The 27,465-nt window shown below is 41.8% G+C and overlaps 1 protein-coding gene across 2 annotated transcripts in view; it reads right to left on the bottom strand.

The window, feature by feature from the left end:
* Positions 1-27,465, bottom strand: part of camta1a (calmodulin binding transcription activator 1a) — a 278,666-nt gene that overhangs the window by 3,598 nt on the left and 247,603 nt on the right. For both annotated transcript variants that reach the window (XM_085344132.1, XM_085344133.1), the window contains exons 8-18: positions 22,966-23,106; positions 20,017-22,343; positions 16,009-16,135; positions 15,445-15,579; positions 3,912-4,111; positions 3,588-3,784; positions 3,403-3,481; positions 2,932-3,280; positions 2,069-2,547; positions 1,103-1,281; positions 384-627 (exon numbers count right to left, since the gene is read on the bottom strand). In XM_085344132.1, coding sequence (XP_085200258.1) covers positions 384-627; positions 1,103-1,281; positions 2,069-2,547; positions 2,932-3,280; positions 3,403-3,481; positions 3,588-3,784; positions 3,912-4,111; positions 15,445-15,579; positions 16,009-16,135; positions 20,017-22,343; positions 22,966-23,106 — 4,457 coding nt within the window. The remainder of the gene's footprint in view (positions 1-383; positions 628-1,102; positions 1,282-2,068; positions 2,548-2,931; positions 3,281-3,402; positions 3,482-3,587; positions 3,785-3,911; positions 4,112-15,444; positions 15,580-16,008; positions 16,136-20,016; positions 22,344-22,965; positions 23,107-27,465) is intronic.

The following is a 27,465-nucleotide window of genomic DNA, read 5'->3' on the forward strand; positions in this document are numbered from 1 at the left end:
CTAAGTGCAGCAGGGACACAAGGGACAGTGCAGTCGTTCTTCTAAGCAAGGCCATGCTCTGCTCAAGCCACTCCTTTCCCATGCTGAAACCACAGGGACATATTTGTATATTTTTCTGTATATGTTGTAATGCGTATATTAGCAGAAGAACAGAGAATGACACAAAGATAGATATTAACCATGATTAGAAACAGTACATCTCAAGAAAAAAAAATACATGAAATCAACCACATCAAAAATCTTGCCCTTTACTACAACAAAGTACCATATGGAGTCAAACAAAAACAAAGTGAACTCTTCAACATCTGGCCTGAAACCAAAAACAGTTTCATCTATTTCACACCAGTCCACAGCTTATGGCACCAGAGCACCGGGGCCTGTACCTTGTACTTGCGGAAGGCAGTTTGGACTAGGCGGGCCGCCTCATATAGCTCTCTCTGCTCTGGATCCGACAGAGTCAGCTGGGCCAGGTCTCGCTCCACTTTGCTGTTGGAGGCATTGATGAACTCACTCCAGTCAGCTGGGGAAGGAAGTGTTGACCTTTCCAGGGGGCCCTCTCTCAACGGAGACCCTCCGGGGCTCAAACTGGGGTTAGATGATGGGGTCAGGGGTTCATTATACAGAGATCTGAGGAAGGATAATGACACATATCTTCTCTTCAATTCTATATATTCTACAGTTTACATTAAGTCTAAAAGAAAGGAAAATATTTACCATTTTTACACTGCGTTACAGCTTGCAGCTTTATAAAGCAATTTGACACAAACATCTGACACTGCACCTTTCAAATCAGACAGTGCCTCTCTTTAGCTTGACATCCCATTCCTTTACACTTTCGGTTAATCCTTTATAGTATTATGTTTAAAGCTAGTACATTAAACTTAAACTTAAAGTTATTCTAAAAGCCATATATGTACAAATGTGTTCTCTTGAGCTGTCTATCTATTAAAGCACATTAAATCAGGTACCTTTAGACAAAGCACAGAAAAAAAGAGAAAATATTCAAACAGGTGGGAGGGCATACTAGATATGCAATATACTGGATACTGCATATCCAGTTGGCTATATTTATATCTATTCCTTGCACCACGGTGAATCTTACCGTAGATGTATGATGCTTGGCAGCTGTTCTACGTCTCCCAGGTAGTTGGCCAGCCAGTTCATGGTGTTGCTGACCCCTGATGTGTCTAAGGGCACAGAGTCTGCAGCGGTGAAGTTCTCCCTTTTGATTCTCTCTGGCGTTGCTTCAATTATGTGCTCAGCCAGAGTCATCATATTTACCTGTTTTATTAAGAAAAAAAAAGAAAACCCGTGAGGAGTCAGTGTATTTTTTACTATATATACAGTTTGAGAGACTACCTATTATGTTTTACTATGGTGTAGTCATGCAAATTTAATTGTTTGGTGCTGCGACAATAATGCGGATTCGAGAGGGGAAACAGAAAGGAGAGAGGGATAAAAATGATGACAGTGATATTTCTGGAGGGTAAAAATAACACTTCATTTGTAAGAGGAGTAGTTAGACTGAATCCCTGGAACAATTCCTTGGCTATTGAAGTGGATCAATAAAGAGAGTTTATTATGCAGTGACGGGCATCGACAGAATGCCAGGCCTGGTGTATTCTGCCTGCTGAATGCAGGAGGCCAGAAAAAAAAACTTACAAAAAGAAAATGGTGGTTGTTAGTGGTAGGTTATAATGCTGCAAAGCTTTCTTTAATGATGATTGTGTAGCTGTATTGTATGTCACCCTATCAAAGTGGTGCCACACCCTGACACGTGGTTTTACGCAAGTTTGCAAATGTTCTTTTTACTTTTATTTGAAATTTTATTTTAAAATGTTTTCTGAATTCATAAGATCTGCTAGAACTGAAACTTTTCTGCCAAATGTTACTTACTAAATGTGATGTGCCTTGTATTTGATATTGTATCAGATGGTACATCATTTCTGCTGTAGAATCTTTAGCAGCACCATCAATTGGCTCATACCAATTGACTGGTAATACTTGCCATGCTCTACACAATCAGCTGACCACATTGAATGTTTTTTTTTAAAATTATTACTCTCACCTGCAGGTCATCCATCTGTGTGAGGCAGTCCTGGTTCTCTAGATCCTCCCGATATGATAGCAGCTCTGAATCAGCCATTTCACTTTCTGACATCACTAGCATCCCTAACTGTTCCCGCTGCCGTAACCGATTGGCCAGTTTCTCCTTCCCCAAGCTGCTGCCTCCACTGACACCCAGCGCCTTCCTTCCCAAGTTGCTGCTGCTGGAGAAACTCTCTCTGGAGGTCCATCTTGTTGTCCCTGTGCTGCCTCCAGTAGACAGTCCTTTGTCTGAGCTCAGGACTTCTGAGGACAGGCTCTTAGTGCTCGAGGATAGCTTGTGCAGCTGTTGCTGCTCCAGGCTCAAAGGAACAGACATGGCCTTGTCAGGCCGAGTTTGAAACAGTTCTGGGTTGGGTTTATGTTTTTTAGCTAGTGGGAGGTCTCTTTGGCCCTCGCTGCTGTAGTAGTTGGAGGGTTCTGACCTTGGTCTTCTCAAGTCTGCAAAAAAAAGAAAAGAAAAACACACAACACGTAACAATTAGCTGCAGAGCACACTAATAAACATTTTGTTTGTTATAAGCTGTTTTCACACATGCACTGCAGCTCGCTGGTAAAAAGTCAGTGTGATGCTAAGTGAAGAGTAAGTGGGCAACATATTTTCTGACTCCTGCACACTCTATCCAGGAATCACTACGAACTAAATCAAGCAAAGTATGTCCGACAGCGAGAACGTATCTCAAGCAGACTGTTTCCTGTTCTCAGCTATATTGAGACGGGGCAACTTTGGACAATGCTCTGATCTGATTAATGTGTGAAAATGGCAACAGAATATCAGAAAATAAAGCATCTCACAGTCAGTGACTTTTCTTCCATTCTGCTAACCTGGATTGAGGCTGGTAGTGCTGGGTGTGGTTGTTGTGGTAGCAGGACATCCTTTCTTGCCACTTGGTGCTACTACACTGGTGTTTGCCCAGCTGACCATCCAGCTGTCTGTGGTGGGGGCATCAGGGGCTGGGGAAAAAGACATGCGAGTTGTAGGTGGTAGAGGGGCTGGCGGTTGCTGCTCTTCCCTCTGTAACTGCTCCAGACACTCTGCCAATTTGGTATGGCCACGTGAGCGGGCGATTGACAGGGGTAAGCGGCCCAGAGAATCTGGGATAGCTAGGGCACGTCTGTCCCATTTGTACAGTACCACCGCTGCCTCCAGGTGACCCAGCGCACAGGCCCACATCTAGATAAAATACAGATGGACACAAAAAAGCAGAAAAAGCAAAAATGAGCTAATCTGTACCACAAGCCAGGGTTATCTTCATTTTTGTTTGCATTGTCTTATGTTAAATTCAGTTCCCTTACCAGAGGTGTGCACGAGAAGTGATCCACATTGAGAGGGTCCACTTCTAACTCCAAATCAATGCTATCAGCATGCTTTGTACTGGTTGGTAAAAAAGGAAACAATTAGCATCTCACTTCTGTTTTAATGTGCACATCAATTACAGAACAAAGCGCCATTGCCCAGTACTAGAGAATTATGTTCTTACCGCCACTTGATGAGTGTCTGGATGAGGGTGGCGTAGCCCTGGCCTGCAGCCAGATGAAGAAGTGTCATGCCTCTGAAGGTCTTGGAGTGGATTAAATGCTTGGACTTGGCCCAGCAAGCTCTGCTCATCATCTTCTCGCAGACCACCACAACACGGCTCTCAAAGGAGCTGCTGGCTTGCGTTTGGCCAGATACACACTCAAAGACACAAAACAGCAGATCGTTATTGGTTGCTGCATATACTGTTTGTACGGTTGCTGTCCATGGTGACAAGCACAGTGACTGTCATTCAGCACAACACAAGGGGTATGATGTGGCTCTTTACCTGTGACTGGTTATTGTTGCCTCCACCGCCAGCTCCTCCACCACCTCCTCCACCACCACCTCCTCCTCCCCCTCCTCCCCCGGTTCCTCCCCCAGCTCCACCACTCCCTGCACCGCTCGTTTGCTGGTGGCTGGCCATCTCTGCCATCCTCCTCTCCATCTGCTCCAAGCGCTCCAGGATAGACATTCTGAACTGGTTATCTGGGCAAAGAGAAAGACACAGAAAAACACATTGGCATACAATGAGGATCTGGTGTGAGAAAAAGAAAAAGATGTCTTGTGTTTGCTCGTACAAGCACAAACAACCCTGTATCCTGATAAGACAAACGATCGCACAGTATGCACCACAGCTGCACCAGTATGTTACTCTGAGGAGCACTAGAACTGTCGCAGTGACTTGGGGCTAATCATCGTCAGGCATACAATCAACCATTTAAAAACGAATGCACTAATGCCTACTTTTGAGGTGCTGTAAAGCTGAGGGAAAGGTAATTACTTTCAGCTATAATGCAAGACCTTAGGATCATTATTTATCACTCCGGAATGTAAGTGAAAACAAGTGCATCCATCATTCACTTCATCAAAACAATTGGCTTTACTAAAATAATCTGTAAAGCCTATCAATCACTCCTTAATGGCTTCCATCACTAAACTCCTGCTGCCATCTTTCTCACATCACTCAAACACCACTCCAGCAAACTAAAACAGGTTGAAAGATTGGCCAGAGAGCAGGGCCATTTTAAATTTGAACCACTCTTCCTCAGAGGGATTCAGGCAGCTGGCATTCAACAGCTGATTAAGTATAGCCCATTATGGCCCTGAAGTCCCAGCCTTCCCCTCTACCATCAGCTTGTATGGCAGGAGAACTAAGAAAATGACAGTATAGAATCAATCACAACTTGCACCCATGCACAGAGTCCTTTAAAAGACAAATATCCCATAAATCTGAATGGACAGAGGTGCTTTAGACTTGAGAATGTTTACAGGCTTTTTTAGAGACTGTTTCTGATACAGGCTGGTTGTTATGGCGTGGTTGTCCTGTGCATATTTTCAGGCTTGCAACAAGATACTTTCTATGTCAGAAACACACTGTATAATTCAAGAGCTAAGACAGGAAAGGACAGAGCGAATGACTTATAAGGACTATTTAAACTGAAGCAAACCCAAAAGATAAAACAGAGCGTAATTGGAAAGTTAAGTTGACTGTAATATTGTCAGGTTGGTTTTGATCACTGCAAAAAATGCATCTCAGTAGTTATTAATAAAAAGCCAACCCACTGGAATTGGAACCTGGTGCCATATGTTACTTCAAGATTAAAAGACACACTCGTTGCTAAAACTCACTAACTCACATGCCAACTAACAGCAAGTGCTTGTACACACATACATGCACACGCGCACACACACACACTAACATAGCATGTTGGGTACAGACAGTGGATTGGGATGTGCACAGAGAGCCCACTGCAGCAGGGAGTATAGAAGACTGCATTAGCATTCCCCATTTAGCCACTATGAGGCCGTTTCTGTGGCAACCTGCTGCCGACTGGTAACTAGGCGACAGGAACATGGCTGTGTGTATATGGTCTGCCTGTGTGCTATTGGCTTATTGATGAAGGGGAGGATAAGGACTCAGAACACCGGCAAAAAAAATGGGGAGAGAGGCGAACAATGAAAAAATTGTTTGCCTCTTTTTCTTGTGTACTTGGCCTACTCTCAGTGTTGATGCCGTAGGTAAGGACCTAATGACTCTAAGTGGGAAGCCTTCACAGCACGACCTGATGACATTTGCGTTTTACGGTATCTTGGCAGTCATGGCTCAAGGCTCCACTGAAAGCTAATGTCACAGTGGGACCTCCTATAAGCCACTGTAAAAGAGGTCAAGTAACGCCTATCGCTGAACAGAAACGAATGTCACTAGATGGTAAATGACTGCTCGCAGTAACATTATACTGCACTGAGAATAATGAACTGAAAGGACAACAATAAGGGCTTCGTTTTTTCCTCTGTGTGCTGCAGACTACCTAAGTGAACAGTGACCAGAACAGTCATATCAAACAGGAGTTTTAACAGAGCTTATTTTTAGGGTCTATGCTTACCTATTCTCTATGTAAACTGGAGATCCATGTCAACCTATTCACATGGGGGCTTGTTGAGCCTAGTAAGGTTAATAGTTACAAGCCTGTTCAGGACTCTGGAGTGGCTGTGTCAGAAGGGGGAGTCAGAGGTTGAGATAAGTCACAGCACCATAACCTTCCTTGGTAAGAGGGCTGCTCTGCCTTTTGCTACTGTCTGACATGTTAGGAGAGACATGGATAGATGGAGAGGGAGGGGGTTAGTTAGCAGTGGGCTGACATGTCTTTGTTCAGACCCAGTGCTGCAGTGTGCTGCAGTGCAGATGATGTCATCTCCACCTGCTGCCTGCTGCTCCAAATGCGATGCACGTCCACTGCAGAGGGAGGATGGGGGTAGACACGAGTGGGAGGGGAGAAGGAGGAGACAGGGAAGGTGAGCAGCCAAACAGCAGTTTAACAACACGGTGACGTTGTTAACGGCCTCCCTCTCGCTGGTTTACTCCCTTGTGACAGTGTGTGGCAGCAGACGTGGTCACTCTCACATATTTAGGGCAGACTGTGACGTGCTATTTTATAATATAACTGGGTACAAAAACCAGGCAGACAACCTTTTTAATTAGAGAACTTGAATGAATGGTGTTTAGTCTATTGAAGTGTAAACTTAAAGCTATAAAGACAAGAACTCCAGGTTAAGTTTCTGTGAGTGAATCAGATTTTCTCTCTTTTGACGTATTAGAAATTGGTACTGTAATCCCCTGCTGGAATTGGACCCTGGCTAACCTCTCCTTTCCAAACTGGAGATAAAAATGACAAAACTACAGAGACCTCTTCACTTTTCTGAATACATTTTTATGCTCTGTTTCACACTTCTATGCATCTAAACTCATTTCTGGTGTTGGTTATCCTGTGCCATATTAAGTGTTATTCAATAAGAGTTATTTTAATGACTCTAGCTAACACAGTTAGAGTGAACCTTTTCTTTTTTCTCCCTTTACAGTCCGTTACATAACACAACAGAGTGCTTTTCGAAATTATAGTGAATTTGCTGCCAAGTGATGATCTGACTTGTCTCCTGTTAGAACTAAGAGGAAAACCTATCACCTTTGGGATGAATGCCTGAAGAGGATGGGAAAATCTAAAGACACTAAATGTCTTTAGATGTGATCGTTTCCTTACTTGTTAAGCAATGAGAATGGTGAACAGCAGGTCAACTTTGGGACCGGTACTCACTCAATACATTTCTAGACTTCAGACTTTGACTGTGGCTGTCTTGTTCCACAAGGACAGTTTCAAGTATCTTTTATTCATAAAAGGCACTGCAAGAGTAGTGTAGTATACTTTCTCCATGTTAAAATTGATCTTTGCAGAGTCTACAGTGTCCCTTTGTGTGTTATGAAAGTTGTGTGTCAATGTGGCTCTACTGTGACTTTGCATTAGCTTCTCTCAAAGGACACATCTTTGGAGACAAGCAAAGAGCAGCAGACCTGTAAAATCTGCACTGGGTTTGAATCCACACAACATCAAAGTCCTGCCTAATTCAATCTATTTCATCTTTGGGACATGGCAGAGCTCCTCAAGAGATAGTTTGATATACACGGGCATGTGGGAAGGAAGGACAGGGCTGCTTATGGAGGCACACTGGAGCACAACGAAAGTGAGAACGGGCTTGAGGGAGGAATAAAACAGCTGGGGGAGATTACAGTAAGGACAGGACAAGGGTGAAGGGAGATGAGAGGGCAGGGAAGGGTGACAAGTGAAAAGCAGCTTGTCAGAGATATCGAGGGTGAGGGCAAGACTATTAATAGAGCTTTAGTGTCTTGGAGGCACCGTAATGTTTGTGCTCACACTAAAACAACCTTTATTTCACCCTTGGAACCGAAAATACACAGTTCAAGAAAAATGTGCCTATTGAGATAATACTACAGGGTTTACAGGGTTATTCATTTAGTGAGCTTTGGACAAACTGCAGGAGGAGACCTTTAATTTTCACTTTTTAACTCAGGGTTCTGTTCATGCCGCTCAGTTTAAATGCTGGACCTCATTATCCCTCTGCAGCCAGTCAGATTCTCACATGTAACCCAGTGGAAAGACCAGAGGCTAGCCTCCCCCAAGGTCTCTGTGTGAACTGATTGACAGGAGCTAGTATTTGTGCCCATGCAAAGCAAGGGAGCCAGGCCATCTGGCAACAGCCCTCACAGCTGGAACACATGGGTATGCATTGATCAAAGACAGACTTTACTTTGACTTAGTGTATTGACCGGTTTCGGATTTGTTCTATATTTTTGCCTTGCTTTAAACTGCTGTTAGAAGAGTGATAACATACAGTTTAAATGTGCAAAGCATAAGACTTAAAGCAACAGAAACAAGCTTGCTTTTAAGATTATGTTACTTTAGCACTAGGATTTGAGAATCCATCCATCTGCTATAATCCTCAGCCTGTAAAAGGCCATGGGGCAGAGTGAGAGACAGAGCATACCCTGGCCAATTCATGAATCAGTCACAAGGCTAATGTACAAAAACAACAAATGAGCTTTCAGAGTGATCTAACGTTTAAATGTTCTTAATATGTAAGTGTTTACTGCTATGAAAAGCTGAATCAACTGACTGAAACCTCTCAGATGGGTAAGATATACTTTTGAATTTCCTTTAAGTAAACAAATGTTCCTCTTGGATACATCAGTTGCAGAAAACTGTTGAATTTCTTCACAGACAAGCCGATAAGCTCTAATGTCACACTTTTAATTTCAAGACTAAATACCAAAGTGAAGGTAACCAGAAGTCTACATCACTGGCATACCTGTACATAAAAGTACATAAAACTCTACTTTTTTATGTACTTTAGTACATAAAAAACTACAAGTAGTAACAGCTGACAACAATGGCATTATTTTCAATTATTATCCCCTGGCAATTCTGTGTCTTAAAACAAAAACTAATTTTTCAGGTCACAGTGCTTCAACACAGCTCTCAGGATTCTGGCATTCATCCAGATATATAGACAGGTCAATACGAGTACAGTCTGGACAAAGAATAGATACTTTGTGCCACAATGGAGGTAAAATGCCAAGAGTGCACACCCCTTGAAATTTACTGTCACCTGCTATCCCACTAATAGAGTGATAGAGTATTGGTTTTATGTCTCGGAAAGCAGGATAGTTTGATTTTTTTTTTCAACATGTTCAGTTGATACACTAACAAGTACATTTCATTAGGTTCCTATTTGCATAAACAACTACATACTGTTTGACACATCCGCTGCAGGCAGAAACGCAAATGAGAGATGAGTGGGGGAAATAATTTCAAAGATAAATCAATCTGCTATGAAACACCAAAGCCCAAGGGACAAGACTTCTCCAAAGCTTTCCATTAATAGTAAGACAACAGAGTTTGGCTGAATGCACTCAACAGAGACTCTCAGCCTGTTCTGCACTTTCCCTGAATCCTTATCCAACACTGTAGTTGAAGTCATAGTTAAGTCTTCTGTCAGCTGTTACAACTGTTGACAGACAGCAGAGTGAGCAGACTTAAATTCATGTGATCCTTAATGATTTATAAATAAAGCTGACAGAGAGCCAAACCAATCAATTTTAACGTGGAATTTAAAACACAACTAGATAAAAACACAAATAAATAATTAACAGATCACTGCTAATGTTTCATCCATTAATAACATAAAGCAGCCTACAGGAAAATACAATGTACAGATTCAAAATACAACTAGACTTTACTGAACACGATGGCAATCACAAGAAACTACACATGGAAAGCTTCACAGAGGTAGACCTCATTGCATAACTGTTATTCTGGATTGCATCAGACTAGATAGGCGTTACTGTTTTATCATCTCCCCACTATATCTCAGGCATAGACTAACTAAATTTAGTGTCAGTGCTTTAAGAAAAAGCATTCTAGCAATTATATTGTTATAGAAAAGTCAATAACAGTCAATGACAGTGAAAGTGTCTTAATTGAGGTCATTCCCAGTTATTTGTGCAACTTGAACTGAAGCACATGAACATCCGGGAATTATGTTCTCTGGTAAAATGACTGTTTCTAGTTAAACATTCTTATCTGTTTAAAATGGCTTGTCCTTGCTGATCTCTCACCTCCAGGTGTAAGCATTCCCACGCCACTCCTGTTACTAGAACTGCTAATGCTATTCTTCTTTTCGTTAATACTACAGGTACACCTGCTGTACAAGGGCTGCAGTAAAATGTTTAGCATTAAAATTGCTGCAATTTTGCTGTTTACAGGGCAAAATATTAGGAATTAAACAACATTTGCTACTTTAATATCACTGTTTATATTTACTCATAGTTCCACACTTTATAATAATAAGACAGACTGATGATAAAAGGAACCAAACTCCTGACAAAGTAACTAATAATTAAATTACCACTCCTGCTACAGCCTCATAGCTTCAGCTTCCCCACTAACACTGGTATACTTAACACATGGATTAGTGCATTTATACTAAGATTCAGTCTGTCCTTACTGCTGCCAACCAGAAACCACCAAAAACTAGAGTGCCCTCAAAAATGCATTAGTTTCCCTACTAAAAAAAAAAGCAGTTATTCAGCATGATTTTCAGAACACATTTATTCAAGAAAATCAATGTTTGTGTTAAAGCAACAGTGAATATGAGTTTTCTAAAACTGTAAACAACATAACATTGTTTTGTTATGAAGAAAAAAATTGTAGTGGGAAATAAAATTTCTGGAATATATTAACACTATATGCATATGCATAAGGTCTTGTGTAAAACATGAAAAAGCACTTTGGTGACTCATCCTAAGACTTTGCAACTTTTTTCTTGTATCTGTCACTGCTTTTTAAAATTGGATAAAGTTTGGGCACTGCACACTGTGCTATGCATTGAAAACAGGAACTTCACAGAGGAGCAACAGGTCGATAAATGTACCCCATGCCTGGAATTCTCTCAGTTTAAATAGTCTGGAGAGCTCTAAGCTACAGCAAAGTTGGAAGACTAAATGAAGTCGCTGTCCACCTAAACTGTGGTGCTGAATGATAGACTAGGCTGCTGTAGTAAGGTATGTTCATGTGTCCATGGCGTTGATATTGTCTTTGAATGCAATTCAAATTGTGAAACATCAGAATAATGATTTTCACCAGCTACACACTGGCCCCGGTAACCTCAGCAGAACTCACACATGCAACAACCCCATTAATGCGCTAGACTAAAGCAACTACACCGTGTTTAACAGCCTAACTCACGAAACAGTGCTTGTACCAGTTTAAAACACAATGATCCCACAGTTCAGACATAACTGACTAAAACTGTCAGGAAAGAGTGCAAACTGAAAGCCCATGTATGCTTAAAGCATCAGGGCTTGGAAAACAGTCGCTGCTACTACTTAACTTCCCTTGTTCCTCAAAATGTGAGCAAAAGCAAATGCTGTTACTGTCTCTGAAGGTGTCTGGAGTTGTCTAACACGTCCAAGCACAAGTCGTGAGTCAGGAGTTGGCTACTATTAGCGTCAACTCTCCAGTGCTCTGCAATGAGGCACAATTGCATGAAACACCTGGAAGCATGTGGCCAAAAGAGGCAGTTTCTGTAAAACTCTGTTACAGCACACACACTGATGACCACAGTGACATTCAATAACTCTGCATGCGGGGTGTTCAAAGAAACGTGGAACTTCTTCGGGCAAACACAAGAAACGTACAGAATATAAAAAAGCAGCCCAAACACATCACAACCACAACACAGCACAGCACTACAGCCAAAGGTTGAGCTTAACACTTCTAACCTTCTATTTTATTTTCCATTGGTAAAGTCCACCTCAAAGCCAAAAAATACAGCCCCTTTGTCTTTTTAGGAAATGCAGGTATCATTCACTGGCATCCTGACCCAAAGAAGTCCAACCAAAGCTGCATTTCACTCAAACTGCAGTTTTGCCCCGACAGTCTGGCAGTCAGGCTACTGCATGGTGTAACACGGAGGAATAAAAAAAAATAATAAAAAAAATATTAATAAATCCTTGGTGTAGACTGAATCTCAATCTCAACAGTGCACTCGTCAACAATAGAACAAAGTGAGGGAAGAGAGCGACGTGGGGAGAGAGAGGGGGGAGAGAGAGAGAGACCACTCACTACTCTTCTTCCTCTAATAGCCCCCTCCTCCTCCTCTACACTTGTTTCACCTCAAACACATGCACACTTTCCTAGTGTTTCTAGTAGCCTTTGCTATCCCAGCCTGCAGTAAAATGACAAATACCACAGCGAGGAAACGTTGTACGCACGTGCCACCGGTAAACAGACGCCCTAATTCCCGCTTGTCGCCTCTTGCGCGCGCCGCGATCCTGCGCATAAAATCTTGCTCCTCTTATTATTATTATTATTACTGTTATTATTATATTTCCCAATAATAATAACAATAATAAAAATAATAATAATAATAATGAGATTTAAGCAGATATAGACGAGTCCGCGCAATACTCCAAATCCGGTCGGGTTTCGCCTTCTCCCAACCCTAACTGCCGTCTCAAACTACAGTTTACCATGTTTACCCAAACACGCCCACTTCTCCGTTCCTGCATTGTGTGTACACGATCTGCCGTTTGTCTTGCCGGTGTAGTCGGGCTCAGAGTCAGTACTGTCAATACGCTCCCTTAAACACTAACAGTCACTAGGTGCTGCTATGCGGGGCTGTAATTTTGTCTGTGCCTAGCGAACCTCTTCCGGCTCGGTTCGTGGGGTCTGAGCTCAGGGACTTTAGTGGGGCGACGACGAGAGTTCTGCATCTCCGACAGCTTTTCTGTCCTGCCCATGGCTCCGTACCTGCAGTGCTGCAGAGAAAAGCGCGCCCCTTCCCCCACTCTGCATTATGACAAATCAAGGCAGGCAGGCAGCTGTGCCATTAGCACATCATAGCACAGTTAGTCTTCCACGGGAGAACAAACTCAGAACGCTGTACAGCACACCGCTGCGTATTCAGACAAAATGCTGCACGTATGGCACGTATGCTAATGGCAGCAGCCTATAGCAGTTCTAGTTAATCAGGCGACTCACCCCCAAGCTGCACAATGAAAAATAAATCTTACCACATTAACGTTTGGAAAGTGGGTAATAAAGCGTGTCTAGTTATTACTGTTTCGCGTATATGCGCAGCGCTTCTTGTTTACTCTGTTGCGCTTCACGACACCGGACAAGTGATGAGCGCACATAATTAAACGCTGCCCTACTTCTGAAATAAGTTGCTAAAAGTGTGATGGATTTTTTTAATGTGATTGTAGAGGAGAACGATGTTAGACAAATGTAAAACATTTCTTAAAAATCTTCACGTTAACCCTCGTGGATGTTAAAGTGCACTTTGCGTCAAAGTCGCTGTCCACACAGACCCCGCAGCTCTTTGTCACACAGGCTTTCGCCAAAAGCATCGACTCAGTCTTGAACACTAATTCATAGCACAACATTTTCTTGGAGTAACCAACAGCGAATGGCACAAACAATCCTTTCCTTTTCTGTCCCCGCTCCCTGCCACAGTGAGATACGCACAGAAACGGTCATATATGATTTGGACACATGGAACAACGACCACTAAGGTGTACTGTACATGCTGCATGACACAAATGCTTTGTTCTGCATGAGCTTAATCGCTCTACTAATTTCTAAAAGGAATGATCGATCATGCAAGGAAGCTAAAAAGATGACATCCAACCAAAAACTGAAAATTCCAGTGCACCCAGTGCTCATTTCTTTGTCCTCTTTAAAAATCGACTACAGACAACCACTAAATAAAGACAAGAAAGGGGTTAATTTAAGTAAGGTAATAGGGTGGGCTGTGTTTTCTCTGAGACAGTCAGCTCCTCCTTAACTGGTTCTGTGAATGGGCCAGTGAGGCAGTAGGGTATGAATGGCGGAGGGATTCACTGGTTCTGCCATGTATGGGAGCTGCCAGCTCACTCCCACTCCCTCAAGGGCCGTCTGCATTGCAGCTGTCCTGTGAGCCTGTGCTTCACCATGCCCTACTTTATCCTGTCAATGCTCAACCACTGCAGCAATACGTCTCCCAGCAGACACATGCACAAACAAACATAAATGACTCACATACTCATTACAATCTGGTAAATACTCTTACTGTACAGCAGGTCTTCTGACTCACAGACTGGACTGGACTTTAAACAGAATGAAAATTTGTCATCCCTGCAGCAGTTTTAGTTACACGGTGCTCAAAAGTCCTGTTTGCTGCAAGGAGCTCACACATAGCATTCACAATTGACCATCTTTTGCAAACGCTTATAAAAACAAACCCAAATTTATTACTGAATTCACATTGTTTTTAAGTCTGTGTAGGTTATCAGTCATCCAGGTCATGTAGTCTAAGGAGCTTGAAAAGAAGGCATCTGGACTTTAAGTACATTGCTGTTAAGGTTTAAACAAATAGCCTCATTAGTGGCCAAATTTAATATAGACAAGATGAGACAATGTAGACAGTATTTTGTCACCCAGCTGACCTTAAAATAAAATGTGCCCTGACACATCTGTTGTGGTGTTTAATTTGCATATCAGATAGGCAGACTACAAAGTCAAAGTGGAAATGTTGAACTCCAGTTTTCTTAGCATGACAGACACAGTAAAATCAAAATGGTACTGAGCAGTATGAAAGCACAATCAAAAAGGCTATTAAAAAAACTTTATATATCAATGAATATATAAACATTATGCCAATTACAACAGTAGAGACTTATAATTCATCTTAGTTAAATTTGTATAGCAAAGGCAAACAAACAAACAATAAAATAATCCCTAATCACTCAGGAACTGTAGCTGAGCTACTAAAATATCAAATTACCATACAACTTTATTGCCAGTAAAGTTACGTTTTCAAAACCAGGAACAGTAAGATTCTAAAGATTATGCAATAGCTGAAATAATGATTAAAAGCAGCCAATACGGAGATTTTTGGTGACATTTACCTTCAAAGATCAAATAACCTGCATGTTATTCTCAAGAACAAGCTCTAAAAACACTGTTAATCACACCCTGATTTGATTCCAAGGGGAATATTGATCCAGCATGATACATGTGAAAATAAAACGTTTAAGAACAACCAAAAATATGTCACTTAAAATGCCAATAGCTCTGTGAAAATACCGTATATAACAGTTATGAGTATCTGGATTCAATTTGTGTGAAATCACAATGAATTTCCTGCACAGTTGTTTGGCTCCAGTGAGTTAAAGAAAATAAATGTGTAGGTAGTAAAGAAATTGTTAAAAGCCAAGAAAAAGAAATTATTTGAGCTGCTTGATGAACCATTAATCAAAACTGACAAAATTCTTAAAGTCATAGTGGACGGTGCTCAAATAGAATAAGTAAAAATGGGGAGGGATTATGTAACAAAATGATAGAGTGAAGAAAACAGAAAGCAAAATGTGAAAAGCAACAGATGCAGTCATCATAAACGAGCCAAGGACAATACAAGAGGAAACGTACCATCCAAAGAAAGCCAGTCGTGCTGAGATGATGGCAGTGAAGGAAGTGCGCGGGCCTTATACTCAAACACCACTGAATTAGAGATGATCTGGTTACTGACAGCCACCTGTAGCGTCACCAGACCTGTATCATGAGCTGGAGAGGGTGAAAGGAATGAGACATCCGGGCATATAAAATACACACAGGTGTCACGGTTATGTGACAGATTTGCTTATGAGTTCAACTTTCCATGGGTTTCTTCTCTCAGTGTAAACGAAAATAACACTTAGGGATCATCTTACAATGCAACTGTTGTCATACAGTAAATATCAAAATGAAAGAGAAAACAGCAGAGGTAAACAGTGGCTCACTTAGCATTGTTGAGTTCACTACAAAATTGTAAAATGAATCTCAGTAAAATGAAAAAGTGATATTTTATTCATAAATTAGCCAAAAAGTAAAAAAAAAACACAGACCATTTGTTTTGTTTGTTTTTGGCTCATGAATCATATGATGATACTGCCCCTTCACCAAAGAAATATTATATATATTATATGTATATATGTAAGCTTTCTCCTGTCTTACCTGGGCAGTAACAACGCAGCACCCCTGGCTGGATAAGAGAAGCTGGAACTGAGATCTGGTCAAACAAACAGCTGTAATTTGAGGTGGCCTCTTGCCATGGCCCAGTGATCAGCACCTTAACTCCACCCTGAAAAAACAAGACAAATGGATAAACTCATAACACATTCAAAGTCGGCATTCCTGATTACTGAATATCATATATATTGTTATTCTGCCACCTAGAGTGGAAAGATGAGAATGACACCAAGGTAAAGCAAACACAATCCTAACACTAATCTCTGCTGCCACCATGTGGAAAGCTGTCATTTCGCCCTCCCACACCAATTTTCTTAAAAATACATATTAAAAACCCCACACTGAGTTTAAGTATGTTGCTGCCCTCCAGAGGCTGAAGTAGACCATTGCTGCTGACAGAAATAACTAAAGATAACAGCACAGAGTCATTGGATAATCATGACCTCATGATTTGTGCAAATAAGAAAAGTAAATATTAGTGTGCATATCTTTGGTCAATTCATGAGGATGGATGCAGCTATTTTTGTTTAATCTATATTTAATTTTTTTTTAACTTACTATTTTAGAAGACAATGTTAGAGGCTAATTTCATGAAAGCTGCATGAAATTAAGTGGGTATTGGTATGTGTATACCCATAATCATGCGATTATGCGATTATGGGTATAAACTTACTTTTACTTACTAGTTTTCAGTACTTTCTGATATATATTTGGAATTTAAGCAGTACAAATGCTTAGTCCTCAACACTAATGCTAATCATACCACTCTGTCTTGCGTGACTGTAATTACTAGGTGATAATGGAAAGCGCTTTCCTATTACCATATTGCCTACTCAATAAAAAAAACATATTAAAACATATTTAATCAATCGATTATCATCAGTTATAACATTACTTTTTGCAATCATCCAATCTTTTCTTCATTCACTTCCCTTGGTTTTAGAGATGTGATGTGGCTCTATAAACCTTGATATTTCCTTCTTTAGTAAAAAACAAACAAACAAACAAACAAAAAGCTGACATAATGTCTTAATTCTAATTATGTCAGTTTTATAACAGAAAAACACAGTTGTGGTCAAAGTTTACATACGCTCATCACGGGCATCACGGTAAGTTGAAAATAAAATCAAGAATTGTGTGCATAGGTTTGACTTTATTTTGGATTTTCTCCAATCGACACAGGGTCAGTGGTATACATGCAGGTTTAAATATATACATAAAACTACACTAGTATTTGGTGAAATGTCTCTTGGCAAGTTGCACCCCGACCAGACACTTTTGGTAGTCGTCAAAAAGCTTCTGGCAAGACTATGGCTGCATATTTGACCACTTTTCCTGGCAGAACTGGTAGAGTTCATTTAACCTCCTAAGACCCGAACTCTTTCATGGCATGCATTTTTATTTTTTCTTTGCTATTTGGGTTGATTGGGACCTAAAGAATATAAAAACGAAGAATTACCTGATTTTTTTTTTTTTTTTTAGCTAATTTTTGTTTTTGAGAAAAATGAGATCCACATATGAGGACATTTGTTCCAAATTTTGATAGAACAGTGGCAGTATAATGTCCTCGTAAGTGGATATCAGGCCCTTGTAGAGAAAAATTAAGTATTTTGGTCTAGACGTCCCAAAATGTGATGTCCACATATGTGGACGCCAGGTCCTAGGAGGTTAAATTGGCTGATTTCCCTAAAAGCACAGACTTAGCTTGCTTTATTCATTCCAAAACCAGTTCTGATGTGTGTTTGGGATCATTGTCCTGTTTCAATCATGTAGCTGTTCAGTTGAGGTGAAGTTGAAGAATTTGGAAGTTGTCTTCCTTCTTGATTATTTTAACGTACCATAGCAAAACAGCCCCAGACTCCTTACACCATACTTAACATTCTGTATAGCGTTCTTATGTATGTTCTACTCCTCTACCACACCTCTTGTCGCTGTAGGATGCATTGTGATTGCACCCTCTAAATCCACAGTCATGATAAACTTGCTTCACTGTGGACAGTCACACTGACACATGAGCCTTGTTGGTTCCTAGGTTATTCCTGAACATCCCAACAAATTCTAACTTGTGCATAAGTACAATTGTTTAAACTGAAATCTGCAGTTGTTTAGAAATAGGCCATTAAGTATGCTTAAAACCTGGGTCTGTGCAAGGAAACCAACTAATTCAAATGAACTCTACAAATTCCTCCAAGAAAAGTGGTTAAATATCCAGCCAGAATTATGCTTTTTCATGGCAACCAAAAGCATCTGGTGTAAGTACTACTAACTAAGGGACATTTAATTAAATATTAGTGGGTATGTATGTATACCTTTGAAGCTATATGCATATTTTTGACACTTTGTGTTTTAAAACTGCACCAATTCAACCAATTCTTGTTTTTTAAAGTAATTAAGGATGTATGCTGTACAGTCATTCCACCCTGTAAAACTGTTCAAAGAAATAATTAAAAGCTTAAAATTACCATGGCCTTCATGCTCATAATTAATGTATCTAAACTTTTGACCACATCTGTATCGAGTAATTATTTAAATTTAGCCATTTCCAGTCATGTCTGAAACAGCAATAAATCTATGTATTTATAGAGATATCTATCATTCCTTGTTTGCGGATCAGAAAAACTTTAATGTACATTTTCTGATTTTCATATTTCATTTTCATTTTCTTGTGGTAAAATCTACTATTGGGATAGAAATAGGGGATACATTAAAGATGCACGTGAAAGCTGTTATGTGCAATTTATTTATAAAATGTATAAATAAAACAAAGTATTACATAAATTTAATATGATGAAACTGGTTGTCATTCTTTAGTTATATTAACTCCTTTATTAATTCTGCATAGAAAATTCCATTTAGTTTCAGACACACAGAGCTTAGCTTGTACTATATAATACTGTTTTTTATTATGGGTCACAGAAAAGGTCAGAGTATGTTTTGCTGTTGTTTTTTTGAATATGTTGGAGCAATAACACATAGATAATAGGACTTTTGTTTTCTATGGGTCTGCATCAGCAAAGACAGCAAAGTCTTTTCTAATATAATGCATGTGAGTGTTTAATTAAAATTTGACAACTTCATTTTTTACTATTGTTACTGTTGTTATATTTGTCGTGTTATCATGTGTGTTGCTTTACAGGTATTCAAATTTCTGACATAAAACCTTTGGTTTGCTATGATTTCACATTAGTTGTTGTGCTGGCCAGATCTTGCTGTGGATAATTCAGATAATTTAGTTTGAAGTGAACATGATGAACAGGCCCCCAAAAATATACAATTTAAACAATAAATTTGTCAATCTAATGGGTATTTATAAGGATAGCCTATTCTTATATGAAGCGTCTGCTTAAGTTAAATAAGAAGGGTCTTTGTTCACTGTCCTGTCTGAATTCCTGTGCATTTGGGCTGCTGTTCTATTCTTTTGGTTTCTTTGCCAAACATTCAAAACTCAACATTTTTTACCTTATGTGAGCCAATCAGCTTCTGTTGCCTGTGTTTTAAATCTCAGTGCTGTTCTGCATTTTTGTTTCCAGATTCTCATTCATGTCCCATTTGCTCCATATCTCCACCTCATTCTGGTCATTCAGAGAGCTTCTTTCAAGTCTATGTCTGCTTTATTTTCACCATCACCAGCATATGGACTCCAGGGGTACTGTCCTACCTTCTACCATATCAGCTTTGCCATGTTCCTTTATAGGAGTCAAATCACCAAATAGCTTGTTACTCAGATTCAATAAATTCAATTAATTTTTTTCTAATAATCAATCCTCAGTCAATTATTAATTTACATACCTAACATTGTATTTTTTAATTTTCTAAATTTTTTGTATAAAAAAACAACACCTCAGACAGCACTTTAGATGAGTGGGCTACTCTAAAAAATGTTAGAGTGTTCTTGTGCAGAAGTGACTATTACAAATATGACTATTGTGAGTCCTTCTAATCTCTTTCAACAATTAGGCTGGTATATAAATGACCAAAAAGAAAAAAACTCACCTCAGGGTAGGACCACTCAGGCGAGTAGTCAGTGACCATGAAAAGACGGCCTGTAGCCTGAAGCATCCCCAGAGCACCCTGGGCTACAGCTGCAGAAACCACCTCTGCTACATTCATGTAGGACAATGAGCCGGTCTCTCCTGTGCCTCCTCCTGCACTGGCCCCTCCACTTAAAGACTGGGGGCTGCAGCAGGGTTGGAGGCAGAGCTCTGAGGGGCTGTAACCAGAGCCCCTGGCTCCTCCATCTTCCTGGCCCTGCTGTGGGGGCCCACCAGCTGTGGTCTGGTTATCTGAGTTGTGAGATGTGACAAGCTGGTGAGCATATAAGGTCCCTCCAGCTGACATGGCTGTTCCACTACCATCCACAGAGATGAAGTCATTAATCAGGTCAGAAAACTGGTTTCCAAAAGAGATGTCAAAGTGATCCAGACTTATCTCCATGCCTGTCCCTCCAGCTCCTCCGTTACTGGCTGCTCCACCCAGACCCTGGTGGGTTCCTACAGCATTGTAGAGTCCCTGCACCATGCCCGTGCCTTGGAGAAGAGGCTGCAGCTGCTGTTGCTGTTGGGGGTGGTTGTTGCTATCACTGGCGTTGTTTCCATTATGAATTGCTACCCCTTCACCCGCACCTCCTGTCCCTCCATCGCCGCCATCTGAAGCCTGCTGCAGGTAACGTTCTGTTCCTCCTCTCTCTCCATTTCCTGCCCCACATCCCTGGATGTGATCACCAGCTTTGAGCAGATTTTCAGCTCCATTCTCGGTGGCTCCAGTCTGACCTGAATTCACATTCCCAGGTTGCTCTAGACCAACCACCTCCTCGTGCTCAGTGCCCAGCCCAGGAAAGGCCCCCTGGTATTGTAGCAGCTGGAGAGAGCCAGCCTGGCCAGGCCCTTCTGTGGGTGAGCCTCCATTGCAGTTGGTTCTGTGCTGGGTCTGATGGGTCTGATGGGTCTGATGGTGGTGATGAAGGTGGCCATTACTGCCAGGTGAGTCTGTTTTTACAACTTGTAACCCCATATAAGCTCCAGAGTCATGGGAGTTGTGCTCCATCAAATGTGTTTTCTGGCCCATGCTGGGCCTCCCCTGCTGAGTCTGGCTGGTCTGAGATGCATCCTGGAGGAAGAAGCTGGGGGAACGATTCTGATGTTGCATGTGAGGACTGGACATGGCTTGACCATAGCTCACTGTGGTAGTGCTGGACGTATAGTCTTGCTTGGCATCGATGGCACTGAAATCCATTTGCTCCAAGGTAGTGCTGGGACTCAAACCACCTCCAGATGGAAGCAGGGAGCCTGTGGCTGTCAGACTGAGGCTGCCCTGACCTGAACCAGCACCAGATGACACAGATACGCCACTCCCACAGTTCACTACTGCCCCCACCTGGTAGCCACTCTCCTTGGCCAGCTGCTGCTCAAATGATGTATCTTCTGTTTTGATGTTCTTTATGAGAGCTGAGTTGAAAGTGTAGGTATTATCTGGCATGGTGGGGGAGCGTTGTAGACTGCCATTGGTGCTAGCACTGCCACCAGAGGAAGACGAGGTGGAGGAGGAGTTTCCCTCTGTCTTCATTGCGCTGCCTCCATAGGTCTGGCCTTGTTTGGGGTTGTTCAGGAAGCAGTCGGGATCAAAGTTCATATTAGTTTCTGGGATCTTGATGGTTCCCGAGTCCAGACTGCTGGAGAGCACCAGTTCCTCAGACACCCCAGCTGTAGACAACATGGAAAGACTGTCTCCTGCAGTGGTAGTCCCAGGTTCTCCTACACCTCCACTGGGGAAAGCAAATTTGTGACGATCAGAGGTCACAGACAGCACCAGGCCCTGTGAAGTGGCATCTGCACCCATGAGGTGAGTATTTGGACCCCCAGTAGGAGACATGCTGTAGACAGGGTCTCCAGGGACCTCAGACATAAAGACACTCTGAGACAGGCCAGACATGACAGAGGCCACATGACTCATCCCTGTCACCACAGGGCTATCAGCCATGTCCGGATCGCTGTTGAGGCCGCTGCTGATGGAGACAGGTGAGTTCTGAGTGGTGTCAGGGACCTCAACCTGGTTTGTAGATGACACCTCTGTGCTGTTCTGGTGTAGCAGGACAGGCTTGTGGACTTTTCCATTGCGTTTCTCCCTGGTGCTACCCCCTCCAGTCCCTCCCCCAGAGCTTTTTCCTCCACCATGGGCACTGTGCTCTGTTTTCCCCTCAGACACATCGTTGTTCTGTACCTCTGAGTGGGCACTGCTGTATCCCCCTGAGCGGGGGTCCACTTTTGGGGAGATAATGCGGTGTTTGGCACTGTTGCATTTGTGGTGCACACTGCTTCCTGCACCTATACAAGGGCAAACAGAGCAAAAGAGGTTTGGGATTTAGCTGTGTGAGGGAGTAAAACAGGCAAATTTATTCTATTGATTTCCAAGTGCTTAAAAATTAGGCAAATCTACTATTCAATGAACTGAGGCAAAGATGGATTATTAGTTTGTTTTTGTATTTATAATTTTGTGCAACATAATCTTCTTCATGTGATAAATCCTCTCATAGGCATAAGGCGATGTAAGTGTATGGGACGCTCTGCACGCCTTGTTATCTTAAAAATAACAATGGAAGTGGGGGTTACTTAGAGTAATTTGTTCTCTAAATTAGAAAACCTTCACTCTCTACATTGTTTTTCTGATTAAAAAAGTCAGTGAAATAACACAGCTGAAAATATGCTATTGAGGTTAGCATAAAATTTGAAAAGCGCAAGGCTATTTCAGATATGCCCCTGACACAGATATTAGGAACTTTAAAAGATAATAGGGCCCTACATTTGATTTCACTATTAAATCACCAACCCATAAAAGAACAACCTTCTCTGATTTACAACATACTAAACATTATCTTTATGTCCTCTCGCTGAATTTTTGAGTTCTCTCTTTTATAGAATAAACTCCTTCCCACCCACTAGCCCTTACCCAGGGTGCCCGTGCAGAGGCAGTTGTGAGTCCGGGGAGGTGGCTTAGTTTGGTGGCTGTCCAGAATCTGTTGCACTAGCTGCTCCACTGAGAAGCCAGAGCTGCTGTTCCCATTGCTGCAAGTCCACTTGATGCCATGAACTGCCGGGAGAGAGGAGGAGACAGAGATGTCAGCCAGCCCAACAGACCACCAGCCACGCCAACCCCCCGCCCCACCCACTGCCCTCCCTGTCTACCTACTAGAACACCTCATGCTGGTCACCTCTCCCAAAAAAAGTTTCCACATAAAAACAGTTAGTATTTCTGGTTTTCCCTAAAGATAAAACAATCCACCGACTCAGACAGACTAGTTTCAATAAAGAATCTAAATGGCAGTACCTTTGATTATTTGTTCAGTCTCTATCATTTCTTCCCTATTAGACTGAAACAGCTCTAAATTTCCCCCCTTACCCTAAACCCCCTGTTTCCTTTCTTAGTGCAGCATTGATCGGTTGCTTTCCCCTCGTATCACTTCAACATAATGTCAAGCCTTTTGTATTGGACTGCTTGTTTTTGTTGTGCTTCTTTTTCTCCTATATGTCGGTGCCCGCTGCTACTCCATGGCGTCTCCTCTGTGAGTGCTGATGAAGGTGACAGCAAGCTCAATCTTTCCACTCGCCACCCTTACCCTGACCTATGACTCTGTTCTGACGGGAAAAGCTTCTGGGAAAGAACATCACCAATCTGCTGCTGCCGGATCGGCTGCTGCACCAAGGGAAAAAGGGAGGTTTTCTCCTGTAAGGCTCCACTCGCTTGCCTCAGTCACACCTCACTAGCACCTCCTAATACTTTTCATCGCTCCACTTGTCAAGCAGCCACCACTTCTGATGAGACAGATAGTGGTTTCAGTGGCTGTAAGGTGGTAGGAGACATCACTGAGTGCTGCAGAGCTCAGGCTCTCAACTGGGGAAAAAGGTAATATTTCAGAAGTGAGGCATATTTAGACTATCAAACAAAATCAAGTTCTCTACACTCTAGTACCTCCTTTGGTTAAATATGCAAGTGAGATACATAAAGAGAATGAGGTTCAGAGCATGTATGAAAAAAGCTGAGGATTTGCTTAGTGCATGTCTGTTTGCACTTGAGATAAAAGGAGATGAAAACAGCGTAAGAGGGTGAGGGTAATGGAGATTAAAGACAGAGCTAGTTAAATTGAAGTGAAAAAAGCTGGGAAACATGATTGCATGACTGTGATAAGGATCAAACTTGAAAGCTCTACATTCCTTTGGTAGATTACAGGCTGGTCACCAGCAGATGTCAGCAGAGCTGTAGTGATCAAGCTAAGATCATACGCTCCACAGAAAACTAACTGTGGCAGGTTATAGAAACATGAATAGGATTCAGTTTGATGTATAATAAAGTCAGATTTATTCAGCCATTAATCTACTGTGGGTGAGCTAAAAAAAAAAAAGAGAGAAAAAAGGAAAAAAAGCAGATAACAAATGTGAGGGGCAAGTTTCAGCTAACGTTATTACAATTATTGCACAAATTGTGTTTGGAGGTTAAACCACTTTAACCTCTTGACTTTGTATTATGTAAATATACAAAATAGTACTAATGAAATGATGCTAATAAAGATAACAAGGCAAAATGGTGTCGTGAATTTCCGTCCATAGCAAAGCAACATGGAAGCTTCAGGACAGATGAATGTCTGTGCTGATGATCAAACTCAGAGAGGGTGACAGAGCAAGAGTGAGAGCGTAATGCAACAACTTACATCCACCATGCAGCGCCATGCCTATCCTATTTGTCCAAACAATCTTGTTTCCCCTCTGCCCTGATCCCTCATGCCAGATTGCCACAGCCCTGTTCATCTAGACGGGTGTCACCCCTGAAGGCTCTGAGTTGTTGACGTACAGTTACCACCGTGTCTGCCTGTCTGCTCTTCTCACTGAGGGTTATATTATAAAGCAGACATGACAGGAGCACTGCCACTAGGTTTAATCCCAGTGGAAGCAACAGCCCAGGCACCAAACGGCGACCTATTCATATGATCATTCTGATGATTGGATCCTGTCATGAGCAGCATCATACAGGCCTAATGACAAAAGCAGTTGATGCTGGGCATCTCCCACTCGGTTGTCTCTGCACCACTGGACATTATATGGGACAGCAGAGTACAACAGTTTATATGATGGCCAGTGCTGTCTGTCTTGCCTTGGTCTGTTCTACTCTGGCCCTGTCTGTCTAGCCTGGAGACAAGCCTTCTGTCTGTCTGAGTGTTTGTTAAAACTGCTCATGCGCTATCTGTCAGCAGGCTTGGGGCATAGCTGCAGAGTGCTGCGTGTTTATTGCATTAGACCAAAAGAGTGAATCAAGCTGGCTGCCTTGTCTATGGAACTGTAGCGTGACTGTGTAGCGATGCCCCTCTCTTACCCCCACCCTATCTTCTTGCTACTTCTCTTTCTCATCAAACACCGCGGGGTGTTAAGGATGACGAGGTCAGACAAGGCCATGTTTCACAGGGCTTATATTTGAACTACTGTGTGTGAGCATTCGTGCATGTGAAAGGTTTTGTGACTGAGAGCAAGAATGTGTGTGTGTGTTTTGTTGTGGAGAGACAGAATAAGCTCAACTGATCCATGAAATCCACATTTTTCCTTTGTGGTTGTTTTTTTGTATCATTAGACATGTCAAATGGTTTGTGCAGTGAAATTTTGTGAAAAGCACAACAAAAAGGGAAGAGCAAGACAAAGGGGGGCAATTATTTTGGAAAAATTGGCATTGATCTGGAAAAAATAACGATTTGATTTAAAACTAAGATTGTGCTGACAAAATTCAGCTTGTGAAATTGGAACCATCATCAGTTTCTAAGAAAGAAAATAAGAACAATTTCCAAACATAAGCCAGACATGAAAACACTGAAATGTGTACTGTGGAAATTTTGCGCTTTGCATTTGATGCTCAAACTCTAAAGTTTAAATTTAGATTTTGTACATTCCTGATAAAGTGAGAAAATAAAATTGTTCAGCTGGTTACCCATGCATTTTGTCCCGATAGTTTCACTATACAACCTAAATGGCACATATAAGTTCTGCTACGTTCTGTTATATACGAAGGGGGAGTCTTAAAACTACACACACATTTGAACCCAACATCTTGAAACAAACACAACAAAATAGAAAAATGACTATATTTGGGGAGCTAATTTATGATATAAATAAAGCATGATTCACAGAGGCCAACTTCATCACAAGTTTTAGCTTCTGCTCCCTGTGTTGAGATTAAGGTTGCTATCTCACATGGCCACTAGATGGCAATGTTGCTCTATCATTGAGTTCATGTTGACATGTCTTGTGCTCCAGGAGAAAGAGAGAAGGATGGAGAGGAGAAGAAAGACAGAAAGCAGAGACAGAAAGAAGGAGAGGGATATTTTTTTTTGCTCTTTATGTAGCCCCTCGTGTAGCCTGGCAGCTAGAAGGCATCTCACACTCACTCTCTTTGTCCCAACAACTCCCAAAGTTAATGACTTTACGCATTACTGCAAATGGTGCTTGATTTTTACATTAAGCCACAGATGTAATGAATACAGTAGGCTGTTGTTGCTCAGCGACTGTCCTGAGGTAAGGCTTTATGTTAAAATGACCTAAAACTAATGCTGTGATGAGGGTAACAATACAGCCTAGACCCCAGTGATGATGGCCTGGACTGCCTATTCAGTATGCAGCCAGCACGTGTGTGTGTGTGTGTGTGCTTGTAAAGCTGCTGACACCTTCCTCTTTACCTAGCCACATCACCAATAATTGGCCATTGGAATATCAGTCACAGCTCTGCTGGCCCCTGCCAGATACGCCCGAATTAGAGTGTGGTTGTTAAAGGTATCTTAACAGCTCTCTGAAAGATTTTCAATGCCCCCACAAGGTCCCCTTTTGGCTATTATCATCGGCAGACAAACCCTGACTTTTTTTTTTTTCCAAAACATTGCCTCGATCTTTGAGCAGGTCGAGAGACTCATAAAAACACATAATGCAACTCACAGAGCATTAGTAAAGCTGATTAACAACAGAGATCAATCCACTGAGGGGGGAGAGAGACAGAAAGAGCCAGATAAGGGGTGAAGGGGGATTTCTGGTGAGTCAGACATTCTTGCTCCCACGCACTAAAATGAATCAATAACCAGCTTGCTGCCCTCCTCTGCTTTGACTTCCTTCATGGACCAGAGGGGAGATGTACTCTCTCAGTCTGGCCGGAGTGGTGCCAGAGGTCTAGGGGAAGAGCTGAACTTTGACCTCCAAGTAAGAGACAGCTCCAGGAAGAGCACAAGCACTCATTTAAAATTGCAGGAATACTAGCCAAAGATGTTCTCTGACTGAGGTGCTGAGGGCACTTAGTGTACCAGCTATAAGATAATAGGACTGGAACATAAATAATCAGGCAAAAACAGGTGCCAGTAGTCTTTCCATGCATGCACATGCAGGTGTGCATAGAGACTATTAAGGCCTAATTTGCTGTTACAGCCTC

The sequence above is a fragment of the Diplotaxodon limnothrissa genome, linkage group LG20, assembly GCF_057381915.1.
Source record: "Diplotaxodon limnothrissa isolate DT_005_m linkage group LG20, D_limnothrissa_male_GT1.1, whole genome shotgun sequence".
In the NCBI taxonomy this organism is placed as follows: domain Eukaryota; kingdom Metazoa; phylum Chordata; class Actinopteri; order Cichliformes; family Cichlidae; genus Diplotaxodon; species Diplotaxodon limnothrissa.